Raw genomic sequence first — 18,769 nt, 5'->3', positions numbered from 1 at the left:
TCATTTCTTATAAGGGGTTTTTATGACAGCATAATTTCTTCACAGTTGTCAACGTCAGAGAAAAACCTAAGTTTTTATTAACATTAGCCATAATCCGCTCTACTTCAGTAAATATCATTTTACATTGAAGATTAAAAAAGCAAAATTTGATTTCTAAGAAATGCTATTTGGGGCATGGTTTAATGAAAATGAATAACTTACCACTTGCTAAATGTACAGTATACCCAGGCAATGGAGTCCTCTGTGATACCGGCTGTTAATTATGAGGGCTTGTGAACAAATCTATGGCAGGTGTTCATGGCACTACTGTTGAATGACTTCTCAAAGAGAGATCCAAAAAGGAATGTGTGATTGATCAAGACCTCCTCTCTAAATTTCTGTCCCTCTCCCTATAAGACTATTCTATACATCTATGCAGAGATCATATTTGAGGTGCCATCACCTTGTAGTTCCTTGTAGACCAGGAGTGTCAAAGTCATTTGTTAGGAGGGCTGGATCTGACATAAATAGGACTTTGTGGGATAGGGCCATGTGTGCCATAAAATGTAATATAAGGTAGCAGGGATATAAACTTTATAAAGAACACAAACACAATTAAAGACGTTATTTTAAAATACAAACATGCTTAAAACTCTTGCAATATTTTGTTTAAAATGGAAAGGTAGGGGAATAATGGGATTTGACAATGCAATTTTAAAAATAAAATTTCAAGAAAAAGCACAAGTATCACAGCAGAAACTCAAAATATAAAATGCTCCGAAACCGGAAAAACAATGAAGCTTATTTATTATTTATTTATTTATTATGTTCGACTTATATTCCGCCCTCTCCGCAAGCAGACTCAGGGTGGCTCACAACATCATGTCAATACAATTAAACCAATAAAACATATAAAACCATAATTTACATTTTCAATTTTTAAAACCAATTCTATGGTGCTGCTTCTCTCCTCCCCCCACCCAGTCTACTGAAATTGGCAATGGTTCTCCAGTGTAATATGTCCCTGTGGGTTCCCAGGTTAAAGTACTCACTAGGTCAGGTCCATTGAGCAGGGACAAGCTGGCTTAAAGCATCAACCCTTTATTTGCAAGGACGTAACTCCAGGAAGCCTGAGCTGTCTCTACAGAAACACTGAAAGGAAACTGATCTCCACTTCGTTGAAACACATTACAGCACAGGCAAAGTTGCAAGGAAAATGTGGAATGGATCTTCCATCAAGGTCGCTGGGCCCTATCTATCTTGGCACAGAAACATTAATGGAAAATCCATTCCATGTTCTTCCTGTAGCTTTGATGGAGAGTCCATTCCACGTTTTTCTGTGCTTTAGCCTGCAAAGACACGGCAGAAAAGGCAGGGAACTGAAAGAGAAGGGAACTTTGTCGGCCTCGGAACTTCAAATGGTGAGGATGGGAGGAGGGAGAAACGAGCCCTGGGGGCCTAATTAAAGCCCTGGGTGGGTTGGTTCTGGCCTGCGGGCTGGATGTTTGACACCCCTGCTGTAGACTTTGATCTTATGAAGAGTCTTACTGTACGTGGAGGGAAGCCACCTGTAATGGAAATTGTACTGGAAAGGGGAAATATCTGTCTAGAGTGACTTCTTTTACAGGAATGGAAGTGAGAGAAAGGATCCACAAATCACTCACAAATTTCAGCTGCTTCTGTTTACACAAAATTCTATGGTTTTATTGCTAGGCATGGAATGTCACGTTGAGGCTGTAGCCAGGAATACTTTTCATCAGTTTCATCTCAGAAGCTGTGACCCAGATTATAGAATTGCTGCAGCAGTTTTCTGGCCTGCAGTAGATTTTGGTGTTATAATTCAAGGAGTGAAAGTCATCTCCTGTTAAAGTCATCCCTAAATAGCTTCTGTGTGCTTAACAAACATATATATTTCCTGTATTTTATCTTGTTCCTGAAAATCAGCTGAACTTTACCTACTCTTTGTAAGTGAATATTAGTGAAGGGAAAATGTGTATGTTTCAGATTTTCAGTATTAAAAGAAAAAAATAAAATAAAAGCTATCTCCAAACACTATTATTTACTAAAATAATTTTTTTTCCTTGTACGTTGTGAAGTATACGTTAATTCCTCCTTTATACATCCTTTCATTAATATGTGAAATGAACAAAATATATTAGTATAATTGATTAATTAATCCATTAATTTAATGGGTGAATGCAAGAGATCTGCATATGTAGTGGGACATTTTACTTTATCCCCTGAAAAACGGTTTTATTCTCTCACTGCATCATTTTTTCCCCCCTTTATTTATTTAGCACAGTGAGGCACTTGACAGAAACATTAGCAAAGCAGCCTAGCCTGTGCCTTGAAGAGACAACAGAATGGAAAGAGATACAAGCAGAAGATGAATGAGAGAAAGTGAAATTGCATTTATTTAGTTTTAATTTTAAATGAAGATAAGGTTTGAGATTTGGGCCACAGCATTCACAGAAAGATGGATTTAGAAAGAGAATATGAATTCAAACATATGTTCTATGGGTCTATCAAACTGTGGCTGTGGCACTAATAAAACGTCATGTGAGTGAGCCCCACTGAATAAAATGTGGCTTAGTTCTGAGGAGACCTGTGTAGAATTGTCTCTATAATATAGCATTTATCTATAAAAATGTTTTTACTGTTTTTGCACCTGTGATACATTTTTTTAAAAATCCCCTGCCCTTATGTAGAGGGGCTGTTTCTGTATGCAGTATTCCACTTTTAAGTATCTGTATGCAGTATTCCACTTTTAGTTTTTCTCATCTTGGCAACAGCCTAAATCATGGTTGGGTGAGGACTAGTTCAGCATGCTTTTGGCATAAAAAACTACTGGCATGCTGCCATACCAAGGAGAAAGCTTGTAATTTCAATTACATGGCATTTCAAGTAGAACAGACCCTAATGTTGGACACAGGGATTAAAAAATAGCTGCTAATACTGCAACAAGACTCTGAGGAGGATTATTATTTTTAGATTACATTTATAAAGTTGACTAGCTCACACCATGTGCCTGAATTGATTATGGAGGCAAAAAGACTGAACAGTTGGAAAAATCTAATAGAAAAACATTAATGTGGTGGGAAAAACTCTGCATGCAGAATACTGCATAAACATTAGTTGCTGGAAGAGCAATCGACCATATTTGGTAATGAAGAAAGGATTAATGAGAGACAGATTTCAGGAAAAGTTGAAAGAATGAGATACGTTTCCATTTGAGCATGATCAGATATAAATGGTAAAACTGCTCACCCATGAAAACCATGAACAGATTTGTTTTATATGAAGTTATTTCATATAGCTGGGACAAAGTTTTACCAGAAATTTGTACAGCACAGATTTCAATCAATTATTTACTTGTAATATTTGATAGGGAGGTTTTTATACCTGCTAATTTTCAGGTTTCTATTTGTTTTGTTCATATCCCATTTATCTACAATGAAAGGCCACAAATAGAATAGGAACAAATAGAAGGCTTGACTGCAGAACAGGTCTTCCTTTCTCACTGTTTGTTTGTTCACTGTAAACTCCATTTAGGGAAGAACACTAACTATTTTATTCAAATGAGAGTATTTCCAGCAGTGTTCTTAGGATTGTAGTTTTAGTTGCTTTTTTAGTTTTTATATTCAGTCTGACAATAATTGAACTTCCTGTATAGTACATTGGAAAACAGATATGTTTTTGGTAATGTCGATGCAAGACATTCCCTAGGTTAAAGAATTCCTGAAATATCTGAACAAAATTTTCTTGTGTGAGAAACATTGTATTTATTGCAAATACATTTATGCCCTCTTGTAGTATATGAGCAGGATTTTTTGCATGCAGCTACTGCTTGATCAAGAGCAAATGGGCAGAAGGGTGCTGTGTAGAGCAGAGGTGTCAAATAGGGGTGTGCATTCGGCACCGTATACTTCCGATTCCATTTTCAGGCCATTGAATGGGAGCTGTACTGGGTAGCTTATTTGGGGTTAGGGGGTTCTGCTGGGTGTGGGCGCCTGGGGTGGGGTGGGGGTTGCCAATTTGCCCGTATCTTACTTTAGTGAGAGGACTTTTAAAAGTGCAGTGTCCTTTTACTTTTCTTGATTTGGGTGGCTTGGATTTCTTGGGGTTAGAGTGAAGGGTTTTTTTTGGTAAAGTTCCTGTATTGTTAAAAGTTAAGTTGTTTACTGTTTTAAAAGGATTCTGTGTTTGATTTGTTGCTGCTGTGTTGTGCTGCTGTTGTTTCTTTTCTCTTCCGTATAGATATTCTGAAGTATACGTAAGTCAATGGAAAAGGCAGGAAAGGAGCTTCTGCAGCCTCAGGGGAGCTGCTTGCTTCCTTTCCCGCCTTTGGAAGCCTTTTCCCACCTCTCCCATAGTCTCCCTGGGATCAGGGAGGGAGTGGGAGGGGGATAGGAACCCCAGCAGCCAATCCAAAGCATGCATTTGCAAAATGCATTGCAGATGCATGCTTTGAAGGGCTTTTGTGTAGCTGATGGCTGGGCTAATCCCCCAGCCATCAGCTACATTGTTGTTCCTTTGTTTACTTGGGTATCCAAGTAAACAGTGTTCTCTGGCCAATCACAGAGCAGTGCTATTTTTTGAAACTGCTCTGTGTAGGGTCAGAGTCTGCCTGGCTAGACTCCATTCCATTGCTGTTGTGTTTTGTATTGGTGTGTGAGAGAAATTGTGCTGCGCTGGCCCTTGGCCTCAGCTGCTGCTGCTCTCTCTCAGTCTTTCCTGACCTGTCTTGAGAAGAGGTCTTATTCACGAGAAGACATCTAAGGTAAGACAGTCTTGGGGTTCTTGTTTTTATTTTAGTTAGTAAAAGGCCTTTTAGGACTCAGAGTCCCTTTACTTATCCAGATCTGGGTGGGTGAGTACTGGGTAGCTTATTTGGGGTTAGGGGGTTCTGCTGGGGGTGGGGGGTTTGCCAATTTGCCCGTATCTTACTTTAGTGAGAGGACTTTTAAAAGTGCAGTGTCCTTTTACTTTTCTTGATTTGGGTGGCTTGGATTTCTTGGGGTTAGAGTGAAGGTTTTTTTTTTTGGGGGGGGGGTTGGTAAAGTTCCTGTATTGTTAAAAGTTAAGTTGTTTACTGTTTTAAAAGGATTCTATGTTTGATTTGTTGCTGCTGTGTTGTGCTGCTGTTGTTTCTTTTCTCTTCTGGTTCTGGTTCTTGGAGGGGCGCTGTTTGGCCTAATTTTCATTGTTTAAAAGGCCGCTTTTTAACAGTTGAGTTTCTTGGCCTTCTCCTGTTGTCCCTTTTCCTGGTTCTGTTTTTTTTTGGGGGGGGGGGAAGCTGGCACCTGGGTGAGAGCCCCAGAACCAGCAGGCTTGTTGTGCTTGGCCAGCTCTCCCCATGTTGTTTGGGGCAGGGCTGGAGAGCTGGCATCTGTAGATTGTGTGTTCTGTGGCAGGGAAGCTGGCACCTGGGTGAGAGACCCAGAACCAGCAGGCTTGTTGTGCTTGGCCAACTTTCCCTGTGTTGTTTGGGGCAGAGCTGGAGAGCTGGCATCTGGGTTTGCTGTAGCCAGGTCTGCAGAGCAGACCTTGAGCAGATTGTGTTTTGTGTGGCAGTGACATTGGCAACTGGGTTTATATTGGTTCCAGGCCTGCAGGGTTCATAGAGTAGATAGAGGGATGTAGTGCATTTAGGTCCTATAGAGATTATCTGGTGTGAAGTTAGGTTTGGCTTTGGGTGCCCCAGGAATTGGACCCCCTAGTTCAATTTTTTTTGGCCTTGTGGGTTTTGTGTGGGACAGTGCCCTGAAGCTGCACAGCAGTTTGGGGGGGGGGGCTCTCCTCAAAATCTCCTGCTCCCCAGAGCCACTTTTCCCGCAACAATTACAGTGAGGAAGTGGCTCTAATTGGTTTTTCTCACCATTGGGAGCAGTGTTCCTTTTGGGGTGCCCACTGATGGGTGCAGTCTTTTTGGGCCAGGGGGGTTTCATGCTGGGGAGTCCCCTGAAGCTTCCCTGCAGTTTTGGGGCCTCTCCCTCAATCCCCCTCTGGCCAGAGCCACTTTCCCCACAGCAATTATAGTGGAGGAAGTGGCTAATTGGGCTTTCACCATCATTGGTGGCAATGGGCCTTTTGGGGAGCCCAAAGACAGGGACCTCCTGGCCCAATCTTTTTGGGACTTGGGGGTTTTATAGGGGAGAGTTCCCTGCGGGTTACCTGCACTTTTTGGGGTTCTCCCTCAACCCCCCTGCCCCCCCAGTAGCCTCTAATTATGCCCTATGTTGCCATTGATTTCAATGGCCCATAGGGTACAATGGTGGGATAGGGGCAGCCTTTTTGGGTGCCCATGGAATGGGACCCCCTGGCCCAATCTTTTTGAGACTTTGAGGGTTTGTAGGGGAGAGTCCCTTGAAGGTCCCCTGCAAATTTGGGGGTCTCCCTCAAACCCCCTCCCCTCCAGTATACCCTATTTTGCCATTGATTTCAATGGCCATAGGGTATAATGGGGCCGTATATTCAGAAATAGCCACACATCTACCATATACACGGCTATTCCGAGTACACGGTATTCCATATCTTTTTGGCCCCGTGTATTTCCAAATCCGTGTAATTCCGTATTTTATTTTTATTTTTTTTGCTCACCCTGGTATCAAACTCATTTGTTATGAGAGCTGTATGTAATATAAATGTCACTTTATTGGGCCAGGCCATGCATGCCATAAAATGTAACACAGGGTACCAGAGATATAATCTATAAAGGAGATTTCAGATGCCAAATGGCAACAGCAGGTGAATGATAATAGCAGGCTTGATTGGATTAGGTATGATATACAGAGAGGTAGTAGGCGTGGAGGTACCAAGGTTAGTAATGAGACAGGAAACCTGTTCATCACTTTCCAGAAAACAACAAAGTTAGGCATTAAAGAATGAAGTAAGCAGAATAATTCCTCCAGCTTCAGCTGAAGGATGAATGGGGCCTTGCTACAGACAAAAGGAAGAGTGTCTGAATGAAATGAATGAAAAACTGGGGGAAACTAGGGCAGTTTAAAAGAGCAATTAGCCCAATAATCAGAGTTCACCTGGAATGTGGCCAAATGGCAACTACAGAAGCTTCACTTAACCTTTCCTGAGGTGAAACTTGCTTTTCCAATATAGCTGTACTAGGGTGACTGAACTCTGATCCAGTAGACACAACTGTGGGGGGAACTGGAGAAATATGTTTACACTCAGACATCCAAGTAATTGGACCTAAGGAGTTCCTGTAAGATCTTGAAGGATCAAGGGCAGCTATAGCTAGCATGAGTTGCAACATAAATTCTTGAAACTAAGTCGCTATCTATTGATTAAGGACAGATTTACAACAGGATCCATTTATCCTTAAGGAACATTTTGGCCTCAATATCAGATAGCACCCTTAATGTCTTCTATTCTTTTTTCTCTAACTGAAAGAGTAAAATAAATGACTAGCGTCTGACCGAATGTATTGCTTAAATTAGATATGGTTATTTCCCTTTTTAATCTATTGACATTAAGGCAAGCATCTCCCTTTCCAACCAGATTATGGTGTTTTCCAAAAATATATTTAAAAACTCATTAAAGTAGTGATTGAATTTGGAAAATTTCTTTGTAAAACATTCTTTTCATAAAGAATTTGTCTGTAGTAATCTGAGTATAGACAAAAATAAGTACAATATATTTGAAGAAATTATGAAGACATGGGGAAAGAATTTACATACTGGCATATAGCTGACCTCTGCTGCTGGCAAATACATCTTTAAAATATAGTTTTAATAGTTTTCCATTGTCATGATAGCTGAGGCCTTACCTCAGTTGAAAATTGGGCAAGACTGATTACAAGCCAATTCCAAAAGTAGCATAGCAAATATTTTAATAATTCCCTTTGTATGAAAAGTGTAAAATTATTTGCTAAACATGAGCAGCCAATTTATTTATGTTATTTACAAAATTTATACCTGCCTGCCTCAGAAGGGCCACCAAGGAAGATAACAGATTAAAAACATGGATAATAAAATCACATCTTAAAAACTATTTAAACCAACAAATACACATAATTTGAATAATAGAATCATAGTGTTGGAAGGGATTCCAGGGTCATCTAGTTCTGCACCCACACAATGCAGGAAATTAACAAATGCCTCCTTCCCCACACCCAGTAACACCTGCTCTACATCTAGAAGATGGCAAAAAAAAAAAATATCCAGGATCCCTGTCAAAACTGGCCTGGAGAAAAATTGCTGACTGACCCCAAAGTAGCAAACAGCATTTCTCTGGGTGTGTAAGAAAGGGGGAGCTAGTTTGGTGTAGTGGCTAAGTGTGCGGACTCTTATCTGGGAGAACCGGGTTTGATTCCCCACTCCTCCACTTGCACCTGCTGGAATGGCCTTGGGTCAGCCATAGCTCTGGCAGAGGTTGCCCTTGAAAGGGCAGCTGCTGTGAGAGCCCTCTCCAGCCCCACCCACCTCACAGGGTGTCTGTTGTGGGGGAGGAAGGTAAAGAAGATTGTGAGCCGCTCTGAGACTCTTCGGAGTGGAGGGCGGGATATAAATCCAATATCTTCTATCTTCTTCATGAGAACTAAGCACTGATGCTACCCTTCCTGCCATCCTTCTCATGATTTGCCTAAGTTCATAGAATCGGCATTGCTGTCAGATGACCATCTAGCCTCTGTTTAAAAATCTTCACAGAAGGACAGCCCACCACCTCCTGAAGAAGCCTGTTCCTCTGAGGAACTGCTCTGTCAGGAAGTTCTTCCTAATGTTTAGTTGAAAACTCTTTCTGATTTAATTTCAACTGTTGGTTCTGATCCAACCTTCTGGGGCAACAGAAAACAACTCCACATCATGTAGCCAGCCCTTCAAGTATTCAAAGATGGTTTTCATATCACCTCTCCGTTGTCTCTTTTCCAGGCTAAACATACCCTGCTCCTTCAATCTTTCCTTGTAGGACTTGGTTTCCAGACCCCTCACCATCTTTGTGGCCTTCCTCTGGACATGTTCAAACTTGTTTGCATCCTTCTTAAATTGCGGTGCCCAAAACTGAACACAATACTCTAGGTAAGATCTGTCTTAACCAGAGCAAAGTGAAGTGATACCATCAGATCATGTGATCTGGACAGTATGCTTCTGGTGATACAGCCCAAAATCACATTTGCCATTTATCACATCACACTGCTGACTCATGTTCAGCGTATGGTCCTGTAAGACCATAAATTCTTTTTACACATACTACTGCCAAGACAAGTCTCCCCCAGCCTATAATTATGCATTTGATTTTTCCTACCTAAATGCAGAACTTTACATTTATCCCCATTAGAATTCATTATATTTCTTTTAACCCAATTTTCCAATTAAAACTGTAACAGTTTTACACTAAAGTAACATATACAACCATTTTAAAAACAGAGCAGGAAGGAGGGAATACTGAGGGAATGCAAAACAAAACAAGTCTTCGTCCTCTGGAGATAGGACGAAGGAGATAAGATGAGTCTTCCTGAGGAGATAGTTGGAGAGTTTCTGGTGCAGTGACAGAAAAGGCCCTCTCCTGGGTCCACCTAATCTCAGAAGATGAAAGAACCTGGAGCAGCATGTTGAAAAAGGATCACAGTGGGTCCATAAAAGAGTGGGTGGGTTCATAAAAGGGTAGGTGGACTTTCAGGTACATTGGTCCCAAACCATAAAGGACTTTAAAGGTCAACAAAAGCACCTTGAATTGTGCTCTGGAAAAAGATTGGAAGTCAGTGCAGATAGGACAAGATGATTCCTACAACCAACTCCAGTCAACAGCCTGGTTGCAGCATTCTGCACTAATTGAAGTTCCCAAACAGCCCCAAATAGAGTGAATTGTAATAATCTAATCTAATGAATATATTAATGTATGTGTTTTCATACTGATGAACCTTTTAGGAGGTGGAATGTTTATTATTTATATATTTCAGAGTTTTGTAGAAAAAATTATTCTGGAGAATCTTACAATCAAAATATACTGATAAATAAAATGAAAAGTGGTTTTTAAATGTAAAATACATCTTTCATAGATGACAGTTGGACATATTGAAGTACATTTTCAACTTGTAATTCTGTTAGTGTGAAAGAGAGGTACATAGTTCTATTTGACAGTTGTTGGAAGGTTGTGTCAGAGATTTTGGAGAAACCTAAGGCTGTTATTATAAGGGACAGCATGGGATTGAAATGCAAATGAACAAAAATGTAACTTTCATTAAGAAAAATAAATATGAGGGCCATGCATGTACCACTATGATACTCACATTTATGTGTGATGATTTCAAGAACCACAAAGTGAAGAAGCATTAGAAACATTTCTGATTATATTGTACTAGCTTTTTTCCCCTTCTGTTATTAACTGAATACGTTTATATTATATTTTGCATTTTTTTAACTTTTCAAAAGTTTATTAATGATTCAAAAATGTACAATAAATTGCACTAGAATAAAAAACTGGGAGGTGCATTTTACCTCAGGGCACATTCAATGACTCCCAATAGGAAATGCATACTGTTTAAAATGTTGCCTATGCAAGTGACCTCTGTGTTCCAACTGTTTTGGGGGTAGGGTGGGGAATGAGATATGGAATGTTGTTAGCAGTTTCCTGTAAACTCAGACCAACCAGGTTCCACAGGAAGATTGGCAAGTTTAGTGAGCTTTAGAATCAGGTGGATTATACAAATGACCATTTGCTGTAACTGTCTCTGGGAGTGGGGGAAGAGGTAGCAGCCTCCAAGCCACAATATATTTTTATTTATTTTTATTTCATTAGATTTGTATCCTGCCCTTCCTTTATGGGCTCAGGGCAGCTAACAACATTTTAAAATCAACAATACAACTTAAAAACTAAACAACAGAACAATATAATAGAACTACAAAACTACAAGCTAGTCATTCCGAGATCCATTTATCACCACACTCAACATATTGCTAACATTATTACTGTTATTATGTTGGCACTCAGATGTTGGTCTCATGATGCCGATCAGGCTGTCAATGCTGTGGTGTCAATATTATAATGTACCACTTGCCTCCCTCAGGTGTTAAATGCGAACTGAAAGAGTTTGGTCTTGCAGGCCCTGCAGAACCGTAAAAGGTCCTGCAGGGCTCTGATTTCTTCTGGAGGGCATTCCACGTATGGAGGCCACCACAAAGTCCTGGCCCTGGTAGTAACCAACCAGACTTCTTTTGGTCCAGGGATCACTAAAAGATTTTGAGAACCTGAATGTAGTGCCTGCTGGGATGCATATGGGACAGGTGGTCTCGAAGGTAAGCAGGCCCCAGTGATCCCATACTTTGGCAAACCGGGTGGTCAGTGAGGGGACAGTAGACAGTTTCCAGAAAGAAGCTAGCGAAGCTTTGGCAGCAACTAGCAGGCTGATAATCAGATCTTGATGTGCTTTAGGAATATAAAGAGTGTCCCAAAAATTCAAAAAGATCAGTGAAAAATATAGTGAAGTTGTTCCAGAAGTTGACAATTGAAGGACATTCCCACCAACAGTGAGCAAAGGTACTTCTATGACCACACTTTTTCTAGCAATAAGGTGAGGTAGATTTAGAAAAATAGGATACTCTTGCTGGATTAAGATTCCAATGACTGATTATTTTAAAAGTCTGAAACCTGGCATTAACAACCAGAGATAAGTAGAGGTAAGAGGAATAGGTGTCATTCCATTGCTCTGAATCTAAAGAGAGACCACAATCACTGTTCCACATCACACCATCTGATGTCCTAAAGGTCTAGTACTACGAATTCTAAACGATGCCATAGATTGCCAATATAAGAACTTTGTGGTTAGATACTGTACTAGCTTGATACCCGTGCTTCTCTGTGATATGTAAGTACTATTTGCAAATTTCTTTGCTGCATCTCTAAGTTGCTTCCTTCTTGCAGTGTTGGTGTATCTTACAGGATGTCTGCCAGGAGTTTTATTGAGGGCAGTAAGAGGTGATGGCTGTGAGAGGCATGTGGGGGGGGGGGGGGAGTTGGCCTGAGGGAGTAGTGGAGTGGTGGACACTTTGGCATGTTCATGTGAGAGGTTCACTTCCAAATGAACCCTCAAAAGGTTGTGCACCATTTTCCTCTATTAATTTGAAAACTCTGTATCTATACTGGCTTTTATGTGAAATCCCTAATGAATTTTTAGAGGAAGACTGGCTTTTTTTTGTTGGGGGGACACCTGATATTTGTACACCTGATGTCTAAATTCAGAACATGTACTGGCTAATTGAAGTACATGTGTGTACATCTCCAAACCTTCCTTAGCCGTAATACACCAGAGTATGTATACATTTATATGTTGTTATAATATTACAACTTACATTTATAAACTCTTTTTTGTTATGTATGTACATACAGTATCTCCTTTTGAATGACTAGTATTTTACCACACACTTAACTGCATGTTATGTTTATAGTTGTGTTTCATGTAACAGAAGTGTCTGTGTCTTTCTAGGCAGGAAGTTGAGTTGACATGCATCAGTGTAACTGGCTCCATTAATAGTAGAAATACATTGTTTACAGCCATGTTGATCCAAAAGTGAAATTCAAAACACTAAGAACACAGACAGTCTATGTCATAACAGTGCATGTGCATGGTTAGATGTAATCAGATTGGTCCTAATAAGAAATACTATATGGATTGTGTTCTAGGTTTTTGTTACCATTAATAGCATCAGTTCAATAGCTTTTACTTGTTAAAGCAACAGATAGAAGCTGAAGAACCTCTTTTCTAGCCACCAGATGTCACTGTGGAGTCAAACTTTCAATAACCAAGCTTCTTTTGCTTTCTTGTGTTCTACCTAATCCACCTGCTCAGATATAACAATGGGAAATAACCACAATACTGCACAGGAAAGCTGAAGAGTTATAGCATCACAATCTGTGTTTTTGTTGTACATTCCTCAAAGGGGCCAAAGAGCTCTACACTTGAGGTTTGGTAGGCCTTGAAGCTAGAATTGTAGACAGAATTTCGGCCCTTTACAACTCCGGCCTCTACTACTCTCTTACCAATTTTTTACTTAGGGAAGCTTTATAGGTTACAAAAAACTACAAGAAACAGGTTCATGAGATGCTTAATCATTTGCTTTTTTGTGTGCTTCTTCTGTACTGTACAAATGCTGTCAGAAGGTATACATAATGCCATTGTGGTAATATGTAAATTTGCCAGGGGTGGGGGGTGAGGTTTACACTGTTATTCTAGAAAATAATGCCCAAATTCTAACAACCTTCAAAAATACACAAGAAAAGAAATGGCATCCAGTACCTTTATGCACACTACTATTTTGTGACATCACCCTGCTAAACCACCAACTAGGGTTGCCAAGTCCAATTAAAGAAAAATCTGGGGACTTTGGGGGCGGAGCCAGGAGACTTTGGTGGTGGAGCCAGGAACAAGGGTGTGACAAGCATAATTGAACTCCAAGGGAGTTCTGGCCATCACATTTAAAGGGACAGCACACCTTTTTAAATGCCTTTCTTCCATAGGAAATAATTAAAAATAGGGGCACCATCTTTTGGGGCTCATAGGATTGGACCCTCTGGTCCAATCGTTTTGAAACTTGGGGGGGTATTTTGGGGAGAGGCACTAGATGCTATACTAAAAATTTGTTGCATCTACCTCAAAAAATAGCCCCCCCAGAGCCCCAATACCCACAGATCAATTCCCTATTATTCCCTATGGGAATCGTTCTCCATACGGAATAATAGAGTGCCCAGTAGACATTTCCCTCCCCCCCACACTTTCTAAAAGGGGAGGAGGGCCTCCAAACCAGGGAATCCCCTGCCCCCTCCTTCTCTCTCACACACAAATACTTACTGGATCTTCTTCCTGCAGAACTCTACTTGCTGTGAAAACGAAAGCAAAAGAAAGGGAGGGGCTGCTCTCCATGGAAACTATTACTGACCCTTTCCAATGAAGCCCTTCCTGTTTCCTGTTCCCTGTTTCCTGCGCAGCCTTAAAGGCACACATTTTACAAACGGATCAGGAGCTCTACAACTACATGATACCTACACGCATGTTCTCCCCCCCCCTCTTCCGGATTTTTGGAAAGCGGGGGAGGAGGCTGCAAATTCGGGGGTCCCCCGCCAGGGCGGGGGGGGGGGTTGGGAAGCCTACCACCAACAGCTATTTCTTCTCACCAACAAAACCCTTAATAATACTGACATCATAAACAAACTGGAGAGCCAGTTTGGTGTAGTGGTTAAGTGTGCGGACTCTTATCTGGGAGAACCGGGTTTGATTCCCCACTCCTCCACTTGCACCTGCTGGAATGGCATTGGGTCAGCCATAGCTCTGGCAGAGGTTGTCCTTGAAAGGGCAGCTGCTGTGTGAGCCCTCTCCAGCCCCACCCACCTCACAGGGTGTCTGTTGTGGGGGAGGAAGGTAAAGGAGATTGTGAGCCGCTCTGAGACTCTTCGGAGTGGAGGGCAGGATATAAATCCAATATCTTCTTCTTCATCTTCTAAAAACAAAACAAACATCTGATCAGAGCTGGAATTCAGTCATGGCAGTCACATTGGCTATGTGACTTTTTATAGCCATTGTGACTGCTACTATTGAATTCCAGCTCTGATCAGTTTTTTTAAATACCTTAGTTAATGCCTCAATACAGAAACTTGAATAGTTGCAGTTAATTAAGTTGCAAATAACATTGCCTGGTGCATGGCATTTACAGCTGAAATTTCTCAAAACTGCAGGGCTATAAGAACACATTTCAGCCTTGGAGTCTAGAGGCCACACACACTTAAGACTCATCTATCTCTGCTGGATCTTTTCTTGCTTCAGTTTTGCAAGAGGAGGAGTAGTTGTAGGACAGTTTATGTCACGTCTCACACCTGGCATCATTTGCAAAAGAAATGTTTTGTGCCCACGTGCTTATCTTGCTGCTTTCCTATAATACTTCCCCAGCCATCGGGTTAGTGTGCACATGACCATGTTTACAAAGTCCATGTTTACACAGTCTTTGATCTAAGATTTGTTGTGATGCTTAAATCAACACCTTAAAGAATCAGGTGTTTTTTTTCCCCAAGTGGCAGGATCCTAAATAAAAGATTAATCATTCTTTATAGTCAGGAAGCGATGAATCAGAACATCAATAGTAGATCAATATATAGGAGGAAGAGGGGGGAAATACAAAAGTCTGAGGATCTGAGGTTCATTTACATCATAAATAAATTACTTTGTTTGATGTCCCACAGAGCTTGCTAAGTGGAACTGTTCACATATGTGGAATTACTATTACAATGTGCATTAGACTTACAGCTGTTCCACGTACATACTTTAATTATTTGAGAGGAGCCATGGCTCAGTCATAGAATATGTACTTCACATGCAGATAGAAAGTCTCAAGTCTGATCCCCCACTATTTTCAGTTGAAGGATCTGGTAGAAGGCAGTGTAAAGGAACTTCTTTCTCAGAGCCTGGATTGCTGCTGTCTGTCTGAGTGGACAATACTGACCTCGAGGGATGAGTGGTCATCTGATTTGGTATAAGACAGCTTCATGTGTTTATCTGGGTAGAATGCCAAATGTTGGAATAAAAAAGTGAAGCTTTTAAAAGTAAGAGCACTTCTGCTTCGGAAACGTGTCAGTTAGTTGGAACACTCTCATTCCAAATTTTGCATTAGTAAGGAAATATGCCAGATAAAAACTTCTACAACTTTTATAATATTGACATGATATTTAAATATATCCAGTGCTTCTTTCCAGTGCTAATACTGAATTTCACAGTTTAGATGTTTTTTCTAAACATGACAGTTTATGTATATGGCTACATAAAAGGTATTTAAAACAATATGGAAGTATGTGTGTCATATTATGTTCATTGTTGTAATAAATTATAAAAAATCAAAATACATTTACAGTTTTGTCATTTGAATTGTATTTGCTGCTTTGGACTAACAAGGTAGTTGTGCAGACTGAGCTTTTGCATGTTTACTCTGAAGTCCATTAATTTAAATGGTGCTTATCCTCCAATGGATCGTATTGCCATCTTAATCTTAACTCACTACACTTTCTGAATTCAGTGAGACTTTTCTGGATATGCTTAATGTAGTTAATTTGAAAGTATAAGAACTCATCATCAAAGTTAATGATGCTATTAAAGTTTGTATGTACTAGTTTCAAAATACAAATTGTGTGGCTTGTGATGCTTGCCTCCAGTATGAAATGCAAAATACAAACCAAAAATTCTTTGCCAGCAAAAATTGTAATTCATGTCACAAAAGAATTCCTCTTCTTCTTTCAGCTTCCCTAATCTCACTATCTGTGATGTCAGGCAGGCAGAAAGAGATAAGAGTTCTTCAGGTAGGAAGAGATAACAGTTCTTCCTTTTGGAGTATTTCCAGGATTTCTAACATCTCAGACACTGCCAAAACAGTATTCATGGCTTGAAGAGATGAGGGCAAGAAGGAATGAGACAGGATGATAGATGGATACTTCCCACCAATCACCATGGAACTGTTAGTGCCCCCACAGCTGCTGCCATGGTAGCAGTCACCTCAAGACTGGTTAAGCTGGGCTGGAAAGATAGATTTAAAAAGCCCCTGGAAAAATGGGTGACATTTTTGGAAGCACCACAGGTGTCTTGTTTAGACTTGGACTTGGGAAAAACATTAAAAAAAAGATAGCTGAAATGTTTTAATTAATCCATGGTCTCATTGTTTTCTGGAATAGTCTTCCTCATCTGGTCATATGTTTTTTGTTATCGCCACAAAATATATAAAGAAATTACCAAGTTTACTTCATGGTTTTTTCTGTTTAAAAAGGAACTTTTAAAAGTCAATTGGTTAGGTTCCAACACATATATATAATTCTGAACACCCCAGTGTTTGATAGCTAAATGACAGAGAAAGTCTTTTCCTTGCCAATAGCCTTTCCAAATGCAGTAATGCTGTCACTGCTTGTTTTATCTGAAAGGACTATTTTTGCAGTCATACCACTGCTCTGGAAAGGCTGTTTTGTCCCCAGAGATTATGAATTATATAAATATTTGGCCAAATTGATGTTGACTTAATCTCAGTGCAGTCTTGCTGAAATCATTAAGATCATACCAAGCATAAATCATTGCAGGTTTTGACCCACTGTGTTCAGTTTGTTCCAGTACACAACACAGGTAAGCAATACCTCACACTGCCTTAGTTACTGATTAAAAGAACATGCTATTTAACATTTTATGTAATTTTTAGAAATGAACATTGAAGCACAACAAACATTCTAGTATTCTCTCTCATTTTTAATCACATTAGAACCAACCAGTTTGGGATGTAGAAATTATGAGTTCCAGAAGTGGAGATACCCCAAGCCAGAAACTATTAAAAGATTCTTTGGCTGCAAAAGAACTGCAGACCATGGAGAAACACCTTGCTGGTAAGTACAATGGCATTTAAAAGCTGACTTTGCACATAGTTGAGAAGTAGAAATAATTCAGAGGTGAATGAGGAGTTAACTGATCCATCCCTCCCACGCCCTGAATTGTCATTCCTGTTGTACATTGTTGAATCAACAGAAGTATTCATTTAAAGACTAATATTGAACCTTAACTGTGCATCATAATCAAAATGTATCTGTGCAATTTCTTTACGCGTTTATTTCCATAGCTCAGAAACTTGTCAGTGCTGGTGAATTACTGTTATTACCGTTAGGCTGCACTGCATAAATTTTCCCAAATGACTTCAGAGAACTCAGAATTTGAAAGAAATATTGTGCTATGAAGCCATCTTGTTTGGTTTCCAAAGTCTCTAGAATAATCTGGCTGTGCAGTGATTATGCAAACAAAATTGTTGCAGTGAAAGGGTTGCAAAATTAAGCCAACAAAGGTTCAAGACTTTTTTTTGTGGAAGCAAGACAGCAGAAAGTGTCATGTTCAAGGACTGTCATCATTATCTCCAAATAATGTTTTATGTTAATGAATTCTTCTGAATACCAAATTCCAAAAGGAAGCTGATCCCAAGGGCCCAATTCCCTGGCCTTATATCTTCAATTAAAATTACACTTCAGTCCTTAGACTCACCACCAGAAAAGCTTCTTGTGTTGGGCAAAAGTGTTCTGAAAGTTTGGAGGAAAAAATATATTGGGAACTCAAGTTGTCCAAAGAGATATGCTGCTTAGTATGGTATAAAATATTCTTTTGAAAGGTGAGGTTATGTTTATGGGGAGAGGGGTCACTTGTTATATCATATGATGTATTTAAAGTAGTCAGAAGCAGACAGGAAACACATTAAAGAGCGCTGGCAAAACATCATCCATTAATCACCAAGTTTAGCATGCCAGTAAAGAATTATGAGACAACAGTCAAAACATGAAAGCATTTTCCTCATAGTGTATCATAAAGTGGTAAAATGGAGGAATGGACCCTTTTCATAGCATAAAATGCCATATCTTGTGTGTGTGTGTTCTTCTTGTCCTGTTGGACTCGTGGACATTCAATGAAATTGCTGAACAGTCAGGTTAGAACTGATAAAAGGAAGTACTTCTTCACCCAAAGGGTGATTAACATGTGGAATTCACTGCCACAGGAGGTGGTGGCGCCTACAAGCATAGACAGCTTCAAAAAGGAATGGATAAGCATATGGAGCAGAGGGTCCATCAATGGCTATTAACCACAGCTTATTGTTGGAACTCTATCTGAGGCAGTGATGCTCTGTATTCTTGTGCTGGGGGGGGGGGGGGGGCGGGGTGCACAGTGGAAGGGCTTCTAGCCCCACTGGTGGACCTCCTGATGGCACTTGGTTTTTTTGGTGACACAGCATGTTGGACTGGATGGGCCGTTTGCCTGATCCAACCTGGCTTCTCTTATGTCCTTATGACT

General features: G+C 40.2%; 1 protein-coding gene across 1 annotated transcript in view; it reads left to right on the top strand.

The window, feature by feature from the left end:
* The window catches only part of C7H8orf34 (chromosome 7 C8orf34 homolog), a 184,149-nt gene that overhangs the window by 145,151 nt on the left and 20,229 nt on the right, over positions 1-18,769 (top strand). The window contains exon 11 of the mRNA XM_060243666.1: positions 17,208-17,328. Coding sequence (XP_060099649.1) covers positions 17,208-17,328 — 121 coding nt within the window. The remainder of the gene's footprint in view (positions 1-17,207; positions 17,329-18,769) is intronic.

The sequence above is a fragment of the Heteronotia binoei genome, chromosome 7, assembly GCF_032191835.1.
Source record: "Heteronotia binoei isolate CCM8104 ecotype False Entrance Well chromosome 7, APGP_CSIRO_Hbin_v1, whole genome shotgun sequence".
In the NCBI taxonomy this organism is placed as follows: Eukaryota; Metazoa; Chordata; class Lepidosauria; order Squamata; family Gekkonidae; genus Heteronotia; species Heteronotia binoei.
The sequence above is the reverse complement of the archived record's forward strand: the minus strand, read 5'-3'. Positions and strand labels throughout refer to the sequence as shown.